This window comes from Halictus rubicundus, chromosome 9 (assembly GCF_050948215.1).
Source record: "Halictus rubicundus isolate RS-2024b chromosome 9, iyHalRubi1_principal, whole genome shotgun sequence".
NCBI lineage: Eukaryota > Metazoa > Arthropoda > Insecta > Hymenoptera > Halictidae > Halictus > Halictus rubicundus.
The window spans coordinates 10,797,154-10,817,045 of NC_135157.1; the positions used below are offsets into that span (position 1 = coordinate 10,797,154).

General features: G+C 44.3%; 1 protein-coding gene and 1 long non-coding RNA gene across 3 annotated transcripts in view; one reads left to right on the plus strand and one right to left on the minus strand.

Annotated features, from left to right (window-relative positions):
- Positions 1 to 19,001, plus strand: part of LOC143357391 (uncharacterized) — a 35,444-nt gene extending 16,443 nt beyond the window's left edge. Inside the window, exons 2-7 of one of the 2 annotated variants that reach the window (XM_076793853.1) lie at positions 2,756 to 2,879; positions 11,250 to 11,360; positions 11,622 to 11,759; positions 12,263 to 12,360; positions 13,265 to 13,430; positions 17,109 to 19,001. In XM_076793853.1, coding sequence (XP_076649968.1) covers positions 2,756 to 2,879; positions 11,250 to 11,360; positions 11,622 to 11,759; positions 12,263 to 12,360; positions 13,265 to 13,430; positions 17,109 to 17,212 — 741 coding nt within the window. In that variant the 3' untranslated portion in view covers positions 17,213 to 19,001. Of the gene's footprint in view, positions 1 to 2,755; positions 2,880 to 11,249; positions 11,361 to 11,621; positions 11,760 to 12,262; positions 12,361 to 13,264; positions 13,431 to 13,521; positions 13,688 to 17,108 lie in introns of both variants that reach the window. The other variant, XM_076793852.1, reaches the window with a different exon arrangement.
- On the minus strand, positions 662 to 19,882 carry LOC143357392 (uncharacterized). Its single transcript, XR_013082805.1, has 3 exons — positions 19,464 to 19,882; positions 19,305 to 19,389; positions 662 to 678 (listed from the first exon to the last, which is right to left on the minus strand). It is a non-coding gene; the product is annotated as an uncharacterized LOC143357392 (long non-coding RNA).
- Positions 19,883 to 19,892: the final 10 nt, after the last annotated feature.

The following is a 19,892-nucleotide window of genomic DNA, read 5'->3' on the forward strand; positions in this document are numbered from 1 at the left end:
TCGCTAAATTGCAAAACGCGAGACACAGGACGCTCGAAAAAAACGCGCGCGCGCATTTAATTAACGTCCTCGAACAAACGTACTCGCCGAGCCTCAGATCCTCTTTCCCGACACTGCGCGCGCGTAATTTTTGTTTCGCGGTAATAAAAATGGCGGGTTCGCGTGGGAGCGTGTACGCGTCCAAGTTCATTCTTCATGGAAACCGCGGAGGAAGCTCGCGTTGTCGACAGTCACTCTGTAAATGACTCTGCACGACAACGTTTTCTTTCGCAACACCGCCGGGAGGAGGACCACACCTCGCGGGACAATTCTCTCAGGCTCACGGCTCGCTTTCAATTGTCTTTTTCCCCAAACGTTGCACTCTCGTCGGTGTCCTCGGCGAAGTGTGTTAATTGTTCGGGGGGGAGTAAATGAAGATCGTGGGGCTCGGGGAAACGCTATCAGATTAAACAGTGCGTTACTCACGTTGACGCCGAGGCGGCGTCAGCGGTGGCAGCTCCCTGACACAACTTATGGCTCCTCCCGGAGACTTGAAGTTCACCAGCGTACTTTAAGATCTTCGTAATTAGCGCGTCTGTCTGGGTCCGTTTTATCCATTAATATTATCAACTTTTTCCGTCCATTTAGTCTGGAGGACTGGCGTCTACCCTTCTCGGAGTCCCTAATCTATTCCTCAATCTGTAATCATGAAAATATATATACAGGGTGTACCTCCTTGAAAGGGGTGATGTCTGAGGTCATTTGAAAGACCTAATTTTAATTGATTTTAATTTATTTCATGACACGAACATTTTCGTGGGAATTCCACAGCTTTTTTGTAGAAACGCGGCCCGCAACGCACGACGTTTAGGAGCAATCAAACGGACAATGTCTGAGCCGTAATCTATTCGTTAGGGGGTACCAAACGTGGGAATAGGGAAGGCGCAGCCGAAGAGAAACGCGTGTAAGAAAGGAAAAATAGAAACTAGTTTCCATGCCGGCGAGCGTCTGTAAAAGGATTCTCATACTTGGCCGACGGTGCAGAAGAACGGCTCTCCCGGCGCGACCTAAGGGGGGTCTCACCGGTGTGCGCCAGCTGTCATAGAGAATCTGAAATTACATTTAATTTCGAGGGCGGCATGCGAGGTGCATCCTCGATCGCAAGAAAGTCCGGAACTTGAGCCGACACGGCTGAGTAAACGGCCGCTCTCCAGGCCTCCTTCCAGCCGAGCACACGGGCTTCTTCGTGTTACTTCAGGAAGTTCCTCCGCGTAGAACCAGAAAATTCGTAACGCGAGCACCGTTTCCTTTCTTTCCGCAATTTCCGTTGTTATCGCTTCGCAGGCGGAGGCGCGCCGGCGACACACGCAATCGCCGATGAACGTTCATTTGGCTGCGCGGTGCGATTACTCCATCGTTTCGAAACACGGTCATAACGTCTTTCCAAATACGACGCGATTTCGGAAACAATTGATTACCACACGAGAGGAAGCCGAGACATACGGGGCACGGATTTCAACGTCCCAGAGAATGTCCTTTCAGAGGGACGATTCGTGGGGTCATTTCAAACAACTTTTCCCTTTGCGAAAATGTTCTCCGCGGCTTTGTTGGGGAGTTATTCGCGAAAAACACGGACCAATCGGAGCGCGGCTACAGCGGACCGATTCCGGCTCGACCAACGGCGTCACCGCGCTCTGATTGGTCCGTGTTTTTCGTTAATAACTTATTAACGAAGCCGCGGAGAACATTTTCGCAAAGGGAAAAGTTACTTCAAATGACCTCGGGAATCACCTCGGTCAAGGAAATACTCATTTACCAAATGACACTGCCAAGAAAGAAACGAAGACAACACTTGAGAACCTGATGAGTAGACTGTGAATTTCACCCATTTATGACAAAAATTGAAGAACTTGAGGCTTTATCTTACTGAAGTTACAAATACATATTCGTCTAGCCTCTGTCGCTCGTTTTTCGTTAATAACTCATTAACGAAGCCGCGGAGAACATTTTCGCAAAGGGAAAAGTTACTTCAAATGACCTCGGGAATCACCTCGGTCAAGGAAATACTCATTTACCAAATGACACTGCCAAGAAAGAAACGAAGACAGCACTTGAGAACCTGATGAGTAGACTGTGAATTTCACCCATTTATGACAAAAATTGAAGAACTTGAGGCTTTATTTTACCGAAGGAACAAATACATGTTCGTCTAGCCTCTGTCGCTCGCGATCAACTTAGCTTTCAATTTGCCAAAAGGTGCGCAATCTCCTGAATAATTTCGTAACGGTCGAGCTGTACCTGATCATCAATTCGCAAAGGTTAAGATGCAAATTTATCCGTTGTATCGTCGTTGCGAAACCGTGGCTTCCTGAAATTGACCAGGCACGGTTCACGTCTAATTTCCCGTAATCTGTTCGCCGGTGTTTTTCGCAGCTGCTTTCGACGAGGTCCGATCGAATCCGCCGTTTCCCCGCGTCCGTTCGGAGCGAGAACGATTCGCAATCGTTACTTTCCTACTTTCTAACGATCATAATATTCGTACGAGGCGAGCAGGCTCGCGGCGGCTCATCTGCGTTCGAAAACCGAGCCCGTTCACTTTTTGCTCGATGATTTTCAGCGTTGAAAGATTTATTTATCGCCGACAGGTACTCGATCCCCGGAGCGTTTCGTTGTCGATGAAAACGAATAGAGATGTCGTGTTTCATAGGGCTCCGCTCCGCGGAATGAAAGGGATCGTTAACCGCGCGAATCATTTGGATAAATTCTACTGTTGCAGCAATACGCAGCCAAGCATGCCGAGCAGAGCCACTTGGTGGAGCAAATGAACACGAAGTACTACTACTACACGAGGACGCAGGGGCTCTTCAGGATATGCTACCCCAAAGAAAGACCGCCCACTGGTAAGCACGAAAGCAATCTTCGTTTTAACCCTCTTTGGCATGCAATAACTAGTGACAGAAATCGAACATTCCTTGTTAATTTATATAATATACAGCGTTTACTCGATTGATGTCCAAAACACGGGTCTAGCCAGCGACATGTATCGGCCAGGAGGCACTATTTTGATCCACGCCGAACGTAGGAAAGGAAAGCGAAGCTCTATAAATTTAGTAATTGTAGAATTAACAATCTGAAGCGATCGATCGGTGGTTCGGTGAAATGCAGGGGTATTACCGACACCGTGAAATTGGGGAGCCGAGGCGGATTGAATGTAGCATGATAGGATCTCGGGACAAATCGCTGTGGTTATCTCGCGGATGCTGCCCCGGGACTTTCTACGTTACGATAATGTAATGTCGCGGGTTATCCGCCGGCCACGTAATAGGTTAAGAGTTTAGAATCGATGGTTCGGTTGCACGCAGTTCGCTCAGAGAAAGGAAACGTCCCGCGAAATTGCTCGCGTGTACGCGATGGCCCGGAGAAGCGCGTCTTCCGTCTTTCCAGGAGTTTGCTCGGTCGATGTACCCTCCCGTTCATTTTTCCTAGCGAGGAATATTAATTCCGCTAACAGTCGAGAACAGAAATAGAATTATCGACAGAGTAACAATTATAAACAATCTCTAATTCTCTGACGTCTCGATCAATTCGACATTTTCCGCTGCTTCTGAGCTTCTTACGTGCAATTAAATTCACAACATTAGGAAATATTTTTGCTCGCAAAGTTCGTGTTGCTGTACAATTTGATGCATTGGAAGATGGACGATAACAACTGGGAACAGATTGTTCGCAAATCGAGAGAAGTTTCTGGTCGGTACAGCCCCGCAATCGTGGACGATCTTGATCTTTTTGCTAACGGAGGAGTCAGGGCACATCAAAATCGCATTTACTCGAGACTCGGCCACCGTTAGACCGTGAACGCTCTGAATTACTTAATTCGCAACGAGACCGAGGAACCTCCGATCGTTTTTACGAGGCGAAACCCGACGCTTCGGCGACGTCGTCAACGTTACCTCGACAAATAGACCGTTGCGATTGTAATTGCATTTAGAACCGGCGCTGCAGTTCCTTCCCGTCCAACGATTTCGCGAATGAAAGAAAAGACGACTCTCGAAGAAGAACAGTGCGCAATTTTAAATCGATGCCGCTCCGAGAGTTTTAAACTCGGAATTTCAAGTAATCATCTTTCTCCTGCAAAACCTTCTTCCGTGAGAAAATTATTATGCCCGTTCTTACTGTAATTACATTTAGTATCGTGGAACCGCAATACTTCTTACTCCCATATTTTTAATTTACGATTACAACCATTTCGGTGGGTATATATCATTTTCAAAAATGGCTAGAAAATTTGGATACACTTTGTTATTTCTATAAAAAAAAATGTAAAATAGTTGCTTTTAGTGCTCCGTAAACCTTCCGTAGGCATACTAGGTCCTTTATGTCCTGGACTATTTTTATTTTACTGTTCTCAAAATGTCTGGAAAAATTCTAGGATACTTATTCCAGTTTTTACTTTAAAACTGTCATCGATCAAAAATAAAAATTTTACGGATTCGGGGAAAATGAGGGTCTCCACTTCTTTCCTTTCGAAAGGGTTCAAAAGTGAAATATTTGCCGAGACATAAACGACGCAGCGTGTCCACGGGTTAATAGTGAAACTAAAACGAATTGCGAGACCTTGAGTCACGAATTTCGAAGCGGACCATTGAAGAGCAATTGTTGCCCGCGTGACATGAGACGAATAAAATGGAATTTCGCGGATCGGTTCGAGAGATGCGATCGTGATCTGTCGCGAATGATTCGTTAGTTCATTTCACGCGGGTAATGTCCGCGAGCCCGCTACGCCTTTTCTTCCGTTCAACTTTCTACGGTAATGACGCGTGGAAACGCCCGGACAAACACTACCTGCTTTCAGGCGCATAATGTGGGAGCTAAACACTTCACCTAGCGGAAGCTTGTCGATAAGTTTCTCAATGACTGCACTGTATCGAATGGGAACCTGATCAATCATTATATCATATCTATACCAGATACTTTAACCCGCGGTCTAGACATCCAATGCGTTAGTATAAAGCTGACGAACCGAATGCATAGTATCTTAGAATATAAAAGTGTCAGAGGTGATTTAAGCAGTAGGAAGTTCATTTAAATATTTAAACCAGAGAACATTGTACATGCTTCTTCGCCGTTTTTTCTATCCTAGATTCATACTTGAAACCGTGTGCACCACCGTTAGGTTTAACGAGCAGCCCGGAGACGTTATTATAGTAATGTTAGTTTAACTTCGCTGTTGAGATCGTCTTCAGACATTTTTGTCTCGAGATATAGTAATTCGACGTGCAAACAGATTTTGGCTTGTGTCATTATGTCTTGGAATCATTTTTGTTAATGACAGTTAGCACACGAGCAAAAATAAAATTCCTGTTAGGAAGGATTGCGTTCTTTTCGCTCGCAATTACCGTGTGTCCACGGTAAGAATGCGAATTCGCGTAATCATTCATCGTCAGAAGACGAGAAACTGATGAGAGAGGGACAGAGAAGTGAAACCGAGTTTCACCGAATTTTCAGCCGTTCACTCCAGTTTTCATTCCATTCAGCGTTGATCCTGGCACAATAGTTGGACAAATGGAAAGTTCGTTTGCATAATAAAAGAAACCGCGTTCGTGAAAGGGAGCCAAGTGCAGCACCTTCACAATAAACAGCTGAACGCTTCCCAGTGATGGCGGTGCGTACAATGAGCGTTATCGTTTTCAGCTGCGAATGCCAGAAACGCGATCATTCCTCCGCGAGTACAATAGCGTACACACGCGTCTCCCTCTGGAACGATTCTTGCCGCTTTCGCGTGCGCGATTTATGCTCGAACCGGCGATGATCATTCGATCTATCCTCGAATAAAATTTCAAACTTATATTCGAAGAAAATTAAAAGCTTGGTGCGAAGAAAATTTGAAATTTGTTCACATCTTCTCGATTGTTCGTAAATACGGCACACTCGCAAACAAATTAATTCCGAATTCATCGGCTCAGCCCGAAACAAATTCCCGGTAACTATACTAAACCCGCGTCGCGCCACGAAGACAACAATAAGTCCGTGGCGACATTATGCGAGCCGCGTAACTATGATCGAATCGCCGCACCTGCGCGTACAATCAACCCTGTCATTCGGAGATGTATATTCATGGCTGTCGTAAACAAAGTAGCAGCGGTTGAATTATGCAGTCGGCGACAGTGCTGTCTTTATGGTTCATTGTGTCAAGGAATCTTGTTTCTTGCGAGGAGGATGTTGTCTAAACGTCGACGACGATAATTAGCCGATGACCTTGAGCATGTTGGAAGCTCTTGCCGCGATTGGAACTCAACGCATTATCTACCGGCGATCATTTTGCAATTTTAGAAAGTCCATGGCTAAGACTTAATCCTGCAACAGTAATAACGAGTCCAATCGTGAACAGTGCCGGAGTAAGACCATTTGGGGCCTTGAGCGGTCAAAAGTTTTCAAAGTGCCCCTTATAATTTCAGTGAAAAGTGTTTCCACTATTCTCTCGTTGAGAAATGTAATTACTATGCAGAAGAGGTAAAATTCAGAAAATTTCTATGGTGCCCCCTTCTTCCTTTGTCCTAGGTACGTGCTTACTTTTCCTATTGGTTAAGCACTGAGGGTGAGTTGTTGGTTCACGATGTGAACCTTTGGGATTACTATATGAGAGACGATTTCCAAGCATTCCTTTGGTGCAGCAGAATTGTTGAAAATTCTCTCGATAGGCCTCCTACGGTAGATAGTGTTAATTAATCTGATACTCCGAACGAAACTGTAGTAATCGGTTTCAGGATGGAAACGTAGACGCGTGCGTACGTTTACTCGCGCAGAGCCGAGGCCTGCACGCTCTACGGGCCCATTATTCGAAAAGGTCCGCATTTTCCCACGCGTTTTCTAAACTTTACCGAGCAGCAACGGTGGTTCCAGTTTGTCCGGAAGTCTCGAGTTTCACGGGGAACCTGTATCCTTTGAGGAAGAGCTGTCCTGTCGCCACGCGTCGAGGGTTCCTTATTCCGATACTAGATAGCATTCGGCATTGTTACCGCAGTCGCATTCAACGCTCATCGTTTCCGCAGATAAAGTGCTCGATTTTCTTCCTCTCGGATTCTACAGTCCATTTTTCTGTCGTACATATTGCAAGGTGTTGTTAATATTTGATTGAAGATTAATAATGACAATAAAAACCGATTTCTTCCCTTAATAATTTTAACGGATTGCAAATAATGCAATCGCATTATGTTTCTTCTACTTTCTGTTTCACCTACTCATTTTCCCAAAAATGCACGAAATCTGCAGACTAATCATTTCTACTGTGGTTCAAACGAATCGGGGGTATCGATCAGAGCATAAGATCATTTCGTAATACTAGGAACGTTCATTAACATCTTGTTTTTCTCCTTCCCCCTGAAGAGAAAGCCCAAAAACCACATTGTTCGGTCAAGAGGCGACAAATAGAACAAACGTTAGAGAAAGGGGAAAAAGGGGGTATAAAGTCTGACAAAGTGAAAATCTCCCAGATTCGTTCACGCAAGATGGCGTAGTTGTACGAGACAATGCGCTTTATAATTTGCGTAAACGGCGACGAGATCGAAGATTGTAAAAGGAAAAATGACGAACCGTCGAATAGAAAGCGCCCGCGGGATTCTTGAGAATCGGAACACAACGGTGGACATTGTTCTTGTTGTTCGGGCGGAAAACAATCGACATGATCGATACATCGTGTGGTATCGTCTCTTGTACCGTTCTTCGACCGCGAGCTCCTTATCGGCAGCGACGTTCCGTTCGCTTCCGGCGTTCCGCTTCCGGCTTCGTCTTTGATTTATTTAGCCTACGTGAGAGGTCGTCGGTCCCGATAGAGCGAAAAAAGGGTCCCTTTGTTGCCGAGAGTGTCCGTACAGAATCGTTAAACCGGCGAATTCGACGTAGTCGTACTTAGACTTGAGTTTTTAACTTTGGGAGGTCGACCACCTCGTAAAATAAATTATTGCTGCGGGAATCAGACCTCGGCGCAACTCGTTCTTCCGTTTTAGACTTTTGTAACACACGTTTAGCATGGTTTCTGAATTGTTAACTCTGGAATATTTAATTTGACATCGCCATTCCCAAGCATGATAGCCTACAGAGTTAAGAGGTTAACCCAATACTATTCACGATTCTTACATCCTTGTCTGGGATATTAATCCTTCACGATACCTACATTAATTTTTCCATTTTTCGCAACTGAGAATTTCTTGAAAAATTAATTACTTAGAAGAGGATTTTCAATTTTCTTTTCTAATGTAGCACAGCTACTAACATGCTATTAGGCGTACGGTAAGTAATGAGTTAATAGAAGTGCACGAAACAAAATAGTCGAGTCTCGCTAGCCGTATCAGACCACAAAAGTGAATTACTTTAATTGGACAGCAGCGCATGCATCGCGCGGTGGCAGCAGTGAAATCAGTGTCACTAATTCCGAGTTAAAAAGAAGCGAGAGAATATGTACAACTGTGGTCGCATCCTAACGCAATAGAGTGAGAATTGAACGGGGATTCGAGGTCGGCGGACGAGCAGGAGCGAAAATATTCGCCGATATTCCCACCTTCGGGCAGAAATGGTCCTACAAAATGGAGGTCAGGTGTACGCGCTCGTGCTCGCGCGATGCACGGCGTGAAAAATTTCAGGAGACCAGTCAACGACCGGTTTCGGGGAATTTTTATGTGTTCCGTCGCTTTGGCCTTTCCTTTTGCTTCGTCTCTTTTTTTTCCTGTCTCATCAACTCTCTTATCCGGTGGTAATTACGAAGTCGCGTCGACCAAGGGGACAAAGTCGGGTCCTACCAGTCCACGGTTCCTCTTCCTGAATGGCGGGGCTGACGAACATGGCTCTCGACTGGTGTTGTACAGTTAGCCGAGAGTCAACGATCTTGGCATGGCGCCTCGTTTAGGCGAAACTAGATTCGAAGAAGGCCGGGGAAACCAGTGCCACCGGCTGAATGTCAAATATTTCAAACGGTATGGTTGCGCGACGCATCCCCCGTCGACAATCGATCAACCAGAATCACTATGATACCGTTCTTTTGTGACGATCATGACTGTTAGATGTGCGCCAATAGGTCGCCTCTTTTTATTCTGTCTTCTTTAGGTCGGTCTAGTAATGTTATTAGATTCAAAGGGGTTGCTTCAAGAACAGCGACGTATTAGAGAATCTTTAGCATTCTTTTACCGCAAAATTGTGAGACTTTTTGGTCTGGAATTTTTTGTATAATTTCGTGTATATTTCAGTATGATCTACACATTTTTTGGTAAATGTAACATTAAAATTAGGTTTGCTAGAAACGATTATAGGTGTGTCTAGTCTAAAACGTGATACTCCAAGCGAACTTTGACATTTTTTTCTATGAAAGTACGAAGTCGTTTGCCGTTGGGCTTTCGTGTACAATTTTGTTCATATTTCAACAGGACTTGTACATTTTTCGCGCAAAGGAAAAATCAAAATTGAGACTATTCCGAAGCCTCTCAGAAGCCAGAGAGCTCTTCTTCGGTTATTTCTATCTCACCGAGTATCTATTCCGAAGGAGTTCATCGACTTTCTCTCAAAACACACTTGAGAATAGATGGCCGAGGTGTGTCCCATATTTTTTTGGTCGGCGTGCACAACGTAGAAACAAGTAATGATCGAGCAGTGTTCGGACACTCTCGTATTCACCGGCGCGGCGTGTGGACCGTTAAATGGAACACGGACTAGAAGATGGTAGTCTTGTTGCGATTCGCCATTGAAGGGAAAAGAAGAGTAGCATAGGAGAAGGCCAGCCGGCGGCTCCGGCTTGCGACGACGACGACGACGACGACGACGACGCGTCGCAATTAATCCGATTGCAGTTTTCTCTGTCGGGATTCCGAGAAAGACAGGAAACCGTGAAAGCATCGCGACATTAGCCTCCGCGACTTTTTCTTTTCACCCGGCTGTGAAATGCCTTTCGAAAGTAGTATTTCGTGGATTAGGAATGGCCAAAGAGTACCGTTGCCCATGAAAGACCACGACCGGCCCGGCTACAACTTATGTACACACGCGCCGCGTGTTGCATTCTGGGTCACGTGCTTTTCGATACGCGTGCACGGATCCTTCGGGCTCCTATTTGAAAGAAGAGTGCACTTCGATGTACGCAACAGAAGCCCCTCGATGCAACCCATAACGCTTGACTTACCGCAAACCGATTATCTCATAATTTTTTACAGCTCTTGGCTGAAGGTATTTTAGCAGATTCTTTAACAATAACAATTGCGTAACAATTTAGCAAATTGCTTCATTTCAATTCCTTTCATTCATTAATCCCCAGATAATGAAATTTGTACCATGCTCTACCACAAACCGTATCGAAAACAAGAAACTCGATTGTAATAAGAACAAAGATACAAATAATTGCAATGACGAAGTTTATCCAGAACTGTTCAGCCTGACTTGTCGCGCGCGAATTATTCGAATGCTGAGCCGGTGTTGCTCAGAGATCCGTGTTAAGTTGCGAAAATCGATGCCGATCCAGGACGACGACTAATTGGTCAGACATGGAAATCCGCCACCGAGACGGTCTAATTTCAACGAATTGAACCGCACACGTGTCTAACAGGTGCTCGCGAAATGGAAGCTTGAATTCCATGGAAACCGTCGACGCAATGCCGTCGCAAAATGCGTCGAACGAATTTCGATTTACCAAAACGACGAGCGTTTTATCACTTCACCGTGAATGGTTAGTGAAAGCTGTTGTGGCAATAAGAATGGCTATAACTTTGCCAAAGCAACACGTTTACCAATATCCGAACAATTTTTGTTGGTTGCACGCTCGTTCATGTTTTGCTTATATAACTACAGATTGCTAGTGGTATCTTGAACTTTTTCGTTGGGATGATCGATCCATTTAGTATCGACCGATAATGAGCCTCGTGTAGAGACCTAATTGGTAGCGGCACATTCTTTCTAATTTCTATCTGATTCTATACGCTTAAAAATATGAATTTGCATAAAATGCCTAGTCTACTAATTACTTCAATTAGTAGTGTTAACTATAAACTTGGATATAAGAGAATTCTTTCTCGTTTCTGTGCAATTCTGAAGATTTGCGTATGAACGTCTATTAATTATTTCCATGTAAAAATTATTGTCTAGAAAATTGGATAGATAAAATTTGTAAGAGTTCAAGATTCGGTGTACGACTCACTAAAATATTGCACAGAAGCTTTCTCCTTAAGTGGTGCGTTTGTTTGATGTGAAAGAATAGGTTCCACTATTGTTGTTAATAAAATTCGCGATTGTTGTTTCAGTCCAGACGTATCTGAGCCCGGTGGAGACGCACTGTATGAACGTGAACTATTTCATCCCCGACGAGGAAAATCTGACGAGAGGATTCTCCGACGATGCCATGACACGACTTCGTAAGTGGTAGAGATCAGTGTTTCAACCCTTTGAGGACGAATGGTGGCATATCGGCGACACGTAACAGACATCAAAATAATTTGATTATTTAAACAACACGAATTCATATGTTTCTCCTTTTCGCAAGTATTTAAAATTCCAAAGCGAAATCTGGTGCTCCGAGAAAAAATATTTCCAGTTTTTTAAAAAATCCTTGTCCGCAAGGGGTTAAATACTTTTTAGAGTCGAGCAGCGTTGTAAATGTTTTTGGTATGTTTCAGACATGGGCAGATCGGTGATAGCGCTGTTCATAGTAGCATTCGTCGCGGTCTTCACCGCCTTCTGGACGGGAGTGGTTGGCTGCTGGAAGAGGTCGCCTGGAAATATCACGGCGACCGCGATTTTGATGCTGCTCGCGTGTCAGTAGTACTCATACTTAACGTAACACTACTCGTGCGAACCTCTATTCCTCGCCAATTAATCATAGCACGATGCACGTTGCAGAAATTCCTCCTAGAATACCTGCAACTCGGAAGTCAGAGGAATTAAACGCCATTACCAACAGGAAAAATTCGGAAAAACATACTTAAAGACAGCAAATTTAAAGACGATGGCACATTGAACAATTTTTTAGAATTTTTCCTGTGAGAGAAACAATGTTCAACACGTTCGAAAATCAAAATGATTCAAATAACCAAACCGGAACTAAAAAGATAAAATTAGTAGCAAAATAAAAATTAATTTATTGGACTTGGTCAAAGTATAGTGTCGTCCATGTATGATCAACATAGCATTCGACGTGTTAAATCAATTTTTCTGACTTGTAAGAAACGATACACTAATACTGTACTACCTCTTCATCCTTAATAACATGTTTAATATCATTTTTGGTCCGCTAATTTGTGTTTTTCGAATGATCCAGGTCTACTTAGTGCCAGCGCGATGGGACTCTGGCACGGGGTCGAATACTACGAGAAGGAGAAGGTGGTCGGCGAAGAGTATTATCAACAATGGACCAACGTGAGTACATTAATTAACGCCCAACGTGATTAGCGAATAGAAAGAAACATCCGACTCCCAGCAGCTCCGCCACCGGTTAGAAGAATCGCATTGACCATTGACATTTATCCGACATTTTCTCTTAGCACCTACAGGTTTCCTAGCAATTAAATAGTCATATCGGTTACATCATTGTTCAGGGACTTCCGGCGACAATTAACGCGTCGATTAATATATGATAAATACCCGAGCCGGACTTGTGTAACGTAGAAAGTGGCGGGTGGCTTTAAATACCACACGAAAAGTTTGTTGCTTCTCGTTTGACGAGATCTTGGGACTTGATCTTGATAGTGTGTGGTCGAACCTGAAGCACTGGGACTCGGATTTTTAATCAGAAAATTTCCTTCATTCCATCGTGCAAGAATTTCTTTAATTGTTCAATTATGTTTGTACTTTTCTTTGGTTCCTATCAATTCCCATCAATTTTTGTTCCTAAAAATTTTCCTATCCTGAGGACTTCTATCATCCCTGCTACACCACACAAATTTCCTATGGATCCTAAGCGCCCTTATCATCCCTATACAATACGTAAACTGCAATCATCCCTGTCATTCACAATTCCCTTCTTTTACATGGGAAAATCTTTGAAAGAAACCTCCAACTCCTGAGGGAGAGGTTGAACAGTTTAATCCTTATGATAAAGACTCTTCTTCTTCGTCTAACAATCCTCCACTTCACAGTTAATCCCTGCGAGGGGTGTCGCACAGCAAGGGGCGTCGCACTCTAGGTCTAGGGATGTTTGTCGTTTCGTTTAGAGGCGCAGATGATGCTGCCGGGGAGACAGCAGGATGACGAAGATGATCCAGAGGACGCGGAGAGCTACGGACTCGCGATTTGAAATGTTCACAGAGAAATTTGCCCGCAGGTTTTAAGGAGCAACGCTGTGCAGTGGTACGGCTGGTCGTTTTACCTCGCCTGGCTGGGTGTCGCGACGTGTTTAGGCACGATGACGCTATTCCTGATCGCGGCGTCCTGCCTGCGGCGGGAGCATGCCCGCGAACAGGCACAGAACGTTCAGTACATCATGCCAGGTGTGCCACGATAATCACGAACCGAACCGGACTAACTTCCCCCGTGTCTTGTCTTTTTTGTTTTTCTCGGAACGCGCGGCGCATCCCACAGGTCCTGAAGGACAACTCACTAATCTCGTACGACTGGTCGTACGTGGTCGCTTGGGTCGGCGTCGGTTGGTCGTTGGTCAGCGCGATCTTGTTTAGCGCCGCGGCGATTTGCTTGAGGGGCGAGAGAATGCGCGAGGAGGCGATGAACATGCAGTACCTCATGCCTGGTACATATTTAACACCGTTTTGCTTGCGCCACGAACGCGACTCACGCACGCAGACTCCTGATGACTGATTTAGCCTCCGGGATCGCTTCGACGAGGTTCAAAAAGTTTACACCGTCGCTGATGCATAGTCGACTAATCGCTACAGACGTCTGGAACATCGGAAAGGTTAACAGCATAGCACAATGTGCAGAATTTAATATTTCGTAACGAAGCCGCGTTGCATTTACCAAACCATTTCAATGAAGATAGCGAACCGCGAAGATTGAAAGGCTTAAAGTGCTTCGGTTTCAGTTCGAAATTGAACGTAATGGCAATATGGAAATAGCCGGAAGGTTCGTTGTCGATGAGACAGAAGTCTGCGTGCACGGCGTGTTCCACTAACTATGATTCATGATTACTGGGTTGACCCCGAAAACGACGTTCCACTAACTAGAAACAGTTCAGGTAATAGAAAACCGTAGACTAAGGTTGATATAGAAGCAATACAATAGATGGTTCGATACACTATATTAATTAACGATTGCGTAAAAGTAGAAATCGCCGGTCTAGAATGCGAGAAAATTGCACCACGCTTTAGAATGCACCGGGAAATAGCGGCTTCGAATCTGTTCGCTTTAATTGCCGTTTCACCTAAGCATATTAGAGGCATTTTATTCTGAAATTGTGCTCCTCTGGGTTTACAGTTAACACTCGAACGAGAATATTAAACGATGCTTTACATACCAGAGCTCGTTGAGATTCTCACAAAATTTAAATAAATTCACCAAAATGTTGAATCTCCCTCGTTGGATTGCTTCTACGTCAACGGATCGAAAGATCCATTACAGACTGTAAAATTGCTCCCCTATCAGTAGATTACCAGCAAGTCCCTGTATCGAATTATAGTTTTAATTAAGGAACGATATTCTGGTCAAGTGATACTCGCTGGTACATAACGTGTTAACAAACAAACCCCGAACTAATCTGAATACCGTACTTAAGAAGAGAAAACGAGACGATACTCGCTTCTTTAACATCTTAACCGGAGGACGTTAAAATCTGTACATAAAGTACCAGACGACTGCGACGTCCAGGTGGAATGATTAGAGGTATGCGAGGTCCTGAAAATGCCGGGCCGGGCCAAGTCGGGTTCTGGAATATTTCGGGATTCTTGACCGTGTGGGGAATCCCGAAAATTCTCAGGACTCGCTGCAGTCCCGACGCAAATTCTCGACCCGTGCCGACCCGACATTTTCGGATTCCCGCAGACCTCTGGGAACGATGCTTGTCGGAGGATCCGAAGGGACGGACATCGTCAGAAAAAGGAATACTCGATATTCGTCCTCGCAAAACTCTTACTCGGCTCACGCTCTGTTTCCACCGGTGGATTAGAGCGATTCTGTCACGGTCCGCTCCTGCGGGAAACTTTCTAGAGACAGCATAGTCTCCAGCGATGATCGATAATCATCCTTTACGACACCTCTAAACGGTACTTTGTGCCTCGTCTCCGAGGCCGCCGTGAGTTCTCGTTTCCTCGCGGAAAACGGGCTTCGCTGCCCGATTAATTTCATCGGGGAACACGCCGAACGAACAGTTGTTCCGCTAATTTGGGTCTCCATTAGCGAGTACACGGCACGCTCGGATCCTGCTTGGCACGGCGATACGTGTAGAAGGGGCTTCTCGAAACCGGAAACCTTCGCGCAATGTATCCGCGGATATCTTTCGAGTCGATTCGTCGAAAGCGACACACTTGCCTAATTTTGCCTCCTCCTGCTACGGGAAATTCCTGCGTATTCGAGTTTGCGTATTCAGCGTACAGTTCGCCGGCATAGAGTCGCGTTCGACGGTGTGGAACTATAGTCATTTCGGCCTTCCTGCGAGTTAGGCCAAGGCAGGGTATAAATTGTTTTCAGTTTTCTTCGTGCGTACACTTTTAACCCTTAACACGTTCTCTACGTCACAAATATGCGACGTCCATGGTCTCACAGTTTCCTTAAAAATAGTTAAATTAATTTCATGCACTTCGTTGTTTAAAGTCATGGTACAAAATATAATATTCAGAGATCCATGACTTTCTCCTTGTCCACAATTTTTAATATAAAATATTTTTAATATTATTCTACATCATTCTATCCGGATATTTGCGAAACTAATCCTGAAGCATGTTAGCGAGCCTAATCCCGCAGGGTCTATGAGCTTTGTATTGCGAAGACGAGTAATCGAGCACGCTTTGTATCCCGTGAGGGAACGATGGAATGCATTTTAATAATATTGTGGATGTTAAATATTCGAGAAGTTTGCTATAACGAGGATTGCAATCACCGAGCGATCGGAGTGCACGCTCTGGTACAAAGGCATGATCCTAATCGGAATCGAGTGAATTTTTTACCAAAACTGTGAGAGGATACTAGACAAGCGGTAATACTAATTGAATTGCTTGTTAAGTGGGGCTCGCATTAATGGTTCTTAGCCTTGTCTTAAATAGTTGCAGGGTGTCGTGAAGATTTCTAATTCGCTGGTTTAAAAAGCAGAACTTAAGAGTGAAAGTTTCCAAGACAGTTTCCAAGCCAGTTTTCGTGTTATAATTTTGAACGTAACGAGAAGTCCCGTAAAAATTGATTAAACCATAACTTTCTAGTATATTATACTTCGAAGACGGGCGAAGTTTATTTCCGATCATTACCGTAACGTTTTCAAATTATAGGCTAACACTCATACGTAACGTAATACACCCTGCGAGAGCTTCTGTTTCAATTCCCAGTTTCTTTTTTCTTTTTCAACGCACCAAAGCATTCTTTGAATAATAACAATCCGGTTGGCACGGCGAAAGCATAATTACCCGCAGGCTAAGAACCAACAGCGGAACGAAGCGACCCAACTAACTAGGGCTCTTATTATTATTGCTCGGATCCACGGGTACCCGAACTTGAGTGCTTGAATATCTACAATCCATTCAATTTAGTACTGAGCATCCACATACAGTAATGTCTCCGTATATGTGAAAGAGATGTGCATGATATTTGTGAAAAATGTATGCCCACTATGTTTCCCTTGAGAGACCTAGAAGATTGATTGGTGTTTGGACTCATTTCAATCAGAAGAGCGTCAGGAATATGTTGGTGAAAGTTTCCTAAAAGAACGATTAAAAATAAGAAAGTTTCATCATTGGGTTAGTATTCTGTTTACTCACTAACCTTTTCTACGTCCGGTGCTAGCCGCGAGAGATCAATGAACAATGTCTGTACACGATATAAGTCAAACTTCGGTCCCGAAGTTTTCACATACATGCCGGCATTACTGTGTGTCCTTGGATTCAAGTGCGGGTACTCGGATCCATGCTCTGATAGCACAGTACTCGTATCCGGTTCTCGAACCGACCGAGCGCTTCAAGTATTGGAATAATAAATGTTCTAGAACTAACGTGATCTTACGAATTTTCCAGTGTACCCTCAAAAGCAACAGTACGCGTATGCCGGGTACCCAGCTCCGGCAGCGTATCCAGCGCCATACTACCACGGATCGCAATACGGGCCCTACAACTATTGAGAAGAAGCCACGTCCGAATCATGCGTCGACAGAGGAAAGAGTCTCGAAGAGAGCCCGTGAACGTGCTCGGAACGAAGAGAAAGGAAATTCGGCCAACGACGTTCCCCGGGGGGAACGATAACAAAACAAAAACGCAGATACTATAAATAAGCTAACGAAACGAATGAGACACGAAACCCGAAAGCCAACGCTCTGAGACCGATCCGAAACCGATCCTCGCGCGAACGAAGAGATTCGAAACGGAACCAGGACGACCTTGGGTCCCGCCCTAGGCATAATTTATCATTTATCATAGACCTTAGTTACTTTACGGACAATTCTGGTGCGCACCCCGGCGGGTCCCACGGTCCCACGACAGTATCGCCAGATGAGGGGAGGGAGCACGAATCGAGGAGAAAAAGTTACCCTCTCTCTCAGTACAGGAGTATGCACGACAGGGACGAAACGCGTCCTTGACGCGAATAGCGCGGTAGAAGGGGAAATTAGAGTGGGGGAACAAGTCTTGATCTGGCGACTCTGGTCCCACCGTGTTTCCGGTTCGGCGAGGATCCCGTTTCACCACGTGATCGTTCTCGAAAATGGCGTACAAGTTCGACTCGCGAGAGAGACAGTTGCTCAAAAAGCCCGCGTATTTACCTAGAACCGAGATAACCTTATACCGAGGGCTGTCTGTGATTCCTGGTGCAAAACCTGTCGATGATTCGTGGCGTTGCTTGTCGTCCTCGACGTAAACGAGAACAACGGCTCGACCAGTCCGTTTTAATATTATCGGATTATCTTCATCAATTAACCCCAGCTTTCTCAAATCTCACCTTTACCTGCCGCCTTTTTGTAAATCAATCGGTAATCGAGTTTGTACGATGTCACGTGGTTTTGTTTACCTCGAGCCTATCATTGAGAAGCACTGCACCATGAATTTTGGCGCGCTCTGTATATATATATATTTTTCCAATTTAATAACTGTATTGTATTATTCTTCGTACTTCGTGCTGACCGTGCTAGGACAATAATGATAGCTAATGGTATTACTGATAATTATAAATGATAACAACAGTGTTTCGAGCGTGGGAAAGTTCGTTGTTTTCCTCGGTCAATTGTTCAAACGAAGTGAAAACAACTTTTCCGTCGTAGATCCATAAAGATCTGCGGTCGGATAACGGCTATCAAAATTCAAATCGTTGATTTCGCGAATTCAAGCGCATCGTTCTTCCAATTGGCAGCACTGCGCGAAGAAAGCGTCCCACTCTGTGTTTACGTTCGCACGGTGTGACCGCCGATCCGTAGATCTATGGTACTAAACAGTGAAGTGAAATCAACGGTTGACAGTCGAATACCGAAAACGATTAATACGACCGAAACAAGAGGAAAGCGTGTTTCATACGGCCAGCGAAACTTTCGTTTATCGATGTCCCGATCGAATAGAAATCATCGAGCGAGACACGTTTAGAAAAATTCGACCAACATGGTGCAAGAGAAACATCCGGTCAGTCAGACCAATGTAAATGGCAGAAAGCGCATAATGGGTGCATCGTTTCATTCGCAAACATCTCGTATCATACGAACGATTCGCGTCATCGACTCGCCAGACTTTCTAACGTATAGATTCTCTCTCTCTCTCTTTCTCTCCCCACCCCTTTCCCTACCCATTTATAATAACGACAATTTGTAAGACTTCTTATTGCGGTATCTTTACGTAAGGTATTAAGAAACAAAAAAAGGAAAGAATAATTTTCAGTTCTCTTATATACGCATATCACAACCTCGAGCAAATAAAACGACATCGGACTTATACCTTCAACCTCTACGTCCCGTCTTTCGCTCGTTCATCGACGTTTAACGTTCGATTTGTTCGAACCATGACCGTAAGTTAGGCAAATTAAGAGAACTTAGCGTAAGCATGATTGTTCGTTCAAGCGAACTCTATTTTTTATCGAGGAAAACATTCAGACGATTGTGTAAAGTTCAAATGTTTTCAAAAAAAAAAAAAAGAAGCATAGCTAACCCTTTATGTACTATAAACGATGCGACGTATCGTTGAAAACTTGTTTAATATATTCGATACGTTACAAACAAGCGATTCTCTTTCACTCACCCGTCGGAATCCAGCGTAACTCTTTTGTTTGTTTTCGTCCCTTGTTGACAAGCGTACGCGTAAAGGTGAACCGGTTTCAGCCAAACTGAAATTTGTTTACTTCGGTAAGCGCCCGTTCGAGCTTTATAAAGTATGGAAGCTTCATTAAACTGTGCTTACCTTTTTCCTAATATTTTGACGATTTAGTGTGCCCTTCGCGAATCAAATCCACAGACTACTCGAAACTGTTCGTAACAGCTACGCGTAAGAATAAGAATTAGCCAATGAACGCATTGCCTGCTGCGTTCGACCAATAGGCATCTACATTCTTGCCGCCATCACGTGACCACGTTTCCAACATGGCGTCGCTGTTTCAAATCGTATTAAATATTTCGCGAGAATCTATATTATACAACTATTAGCACGATCGCTTTTCTGTGACAATGTAAATTTGAAAAATTGCAAATTGATGCGATCTGGACTTTTTAGATTTTTTGTTGTACTAAGAAATACTATGCTAGATCGAATGAAATTTTTCTCAATTATTAACGTTTCTAACCCAGTATATTATGCCCCTGTATAAGGAAGACATCAAGAATCCAAATAGTA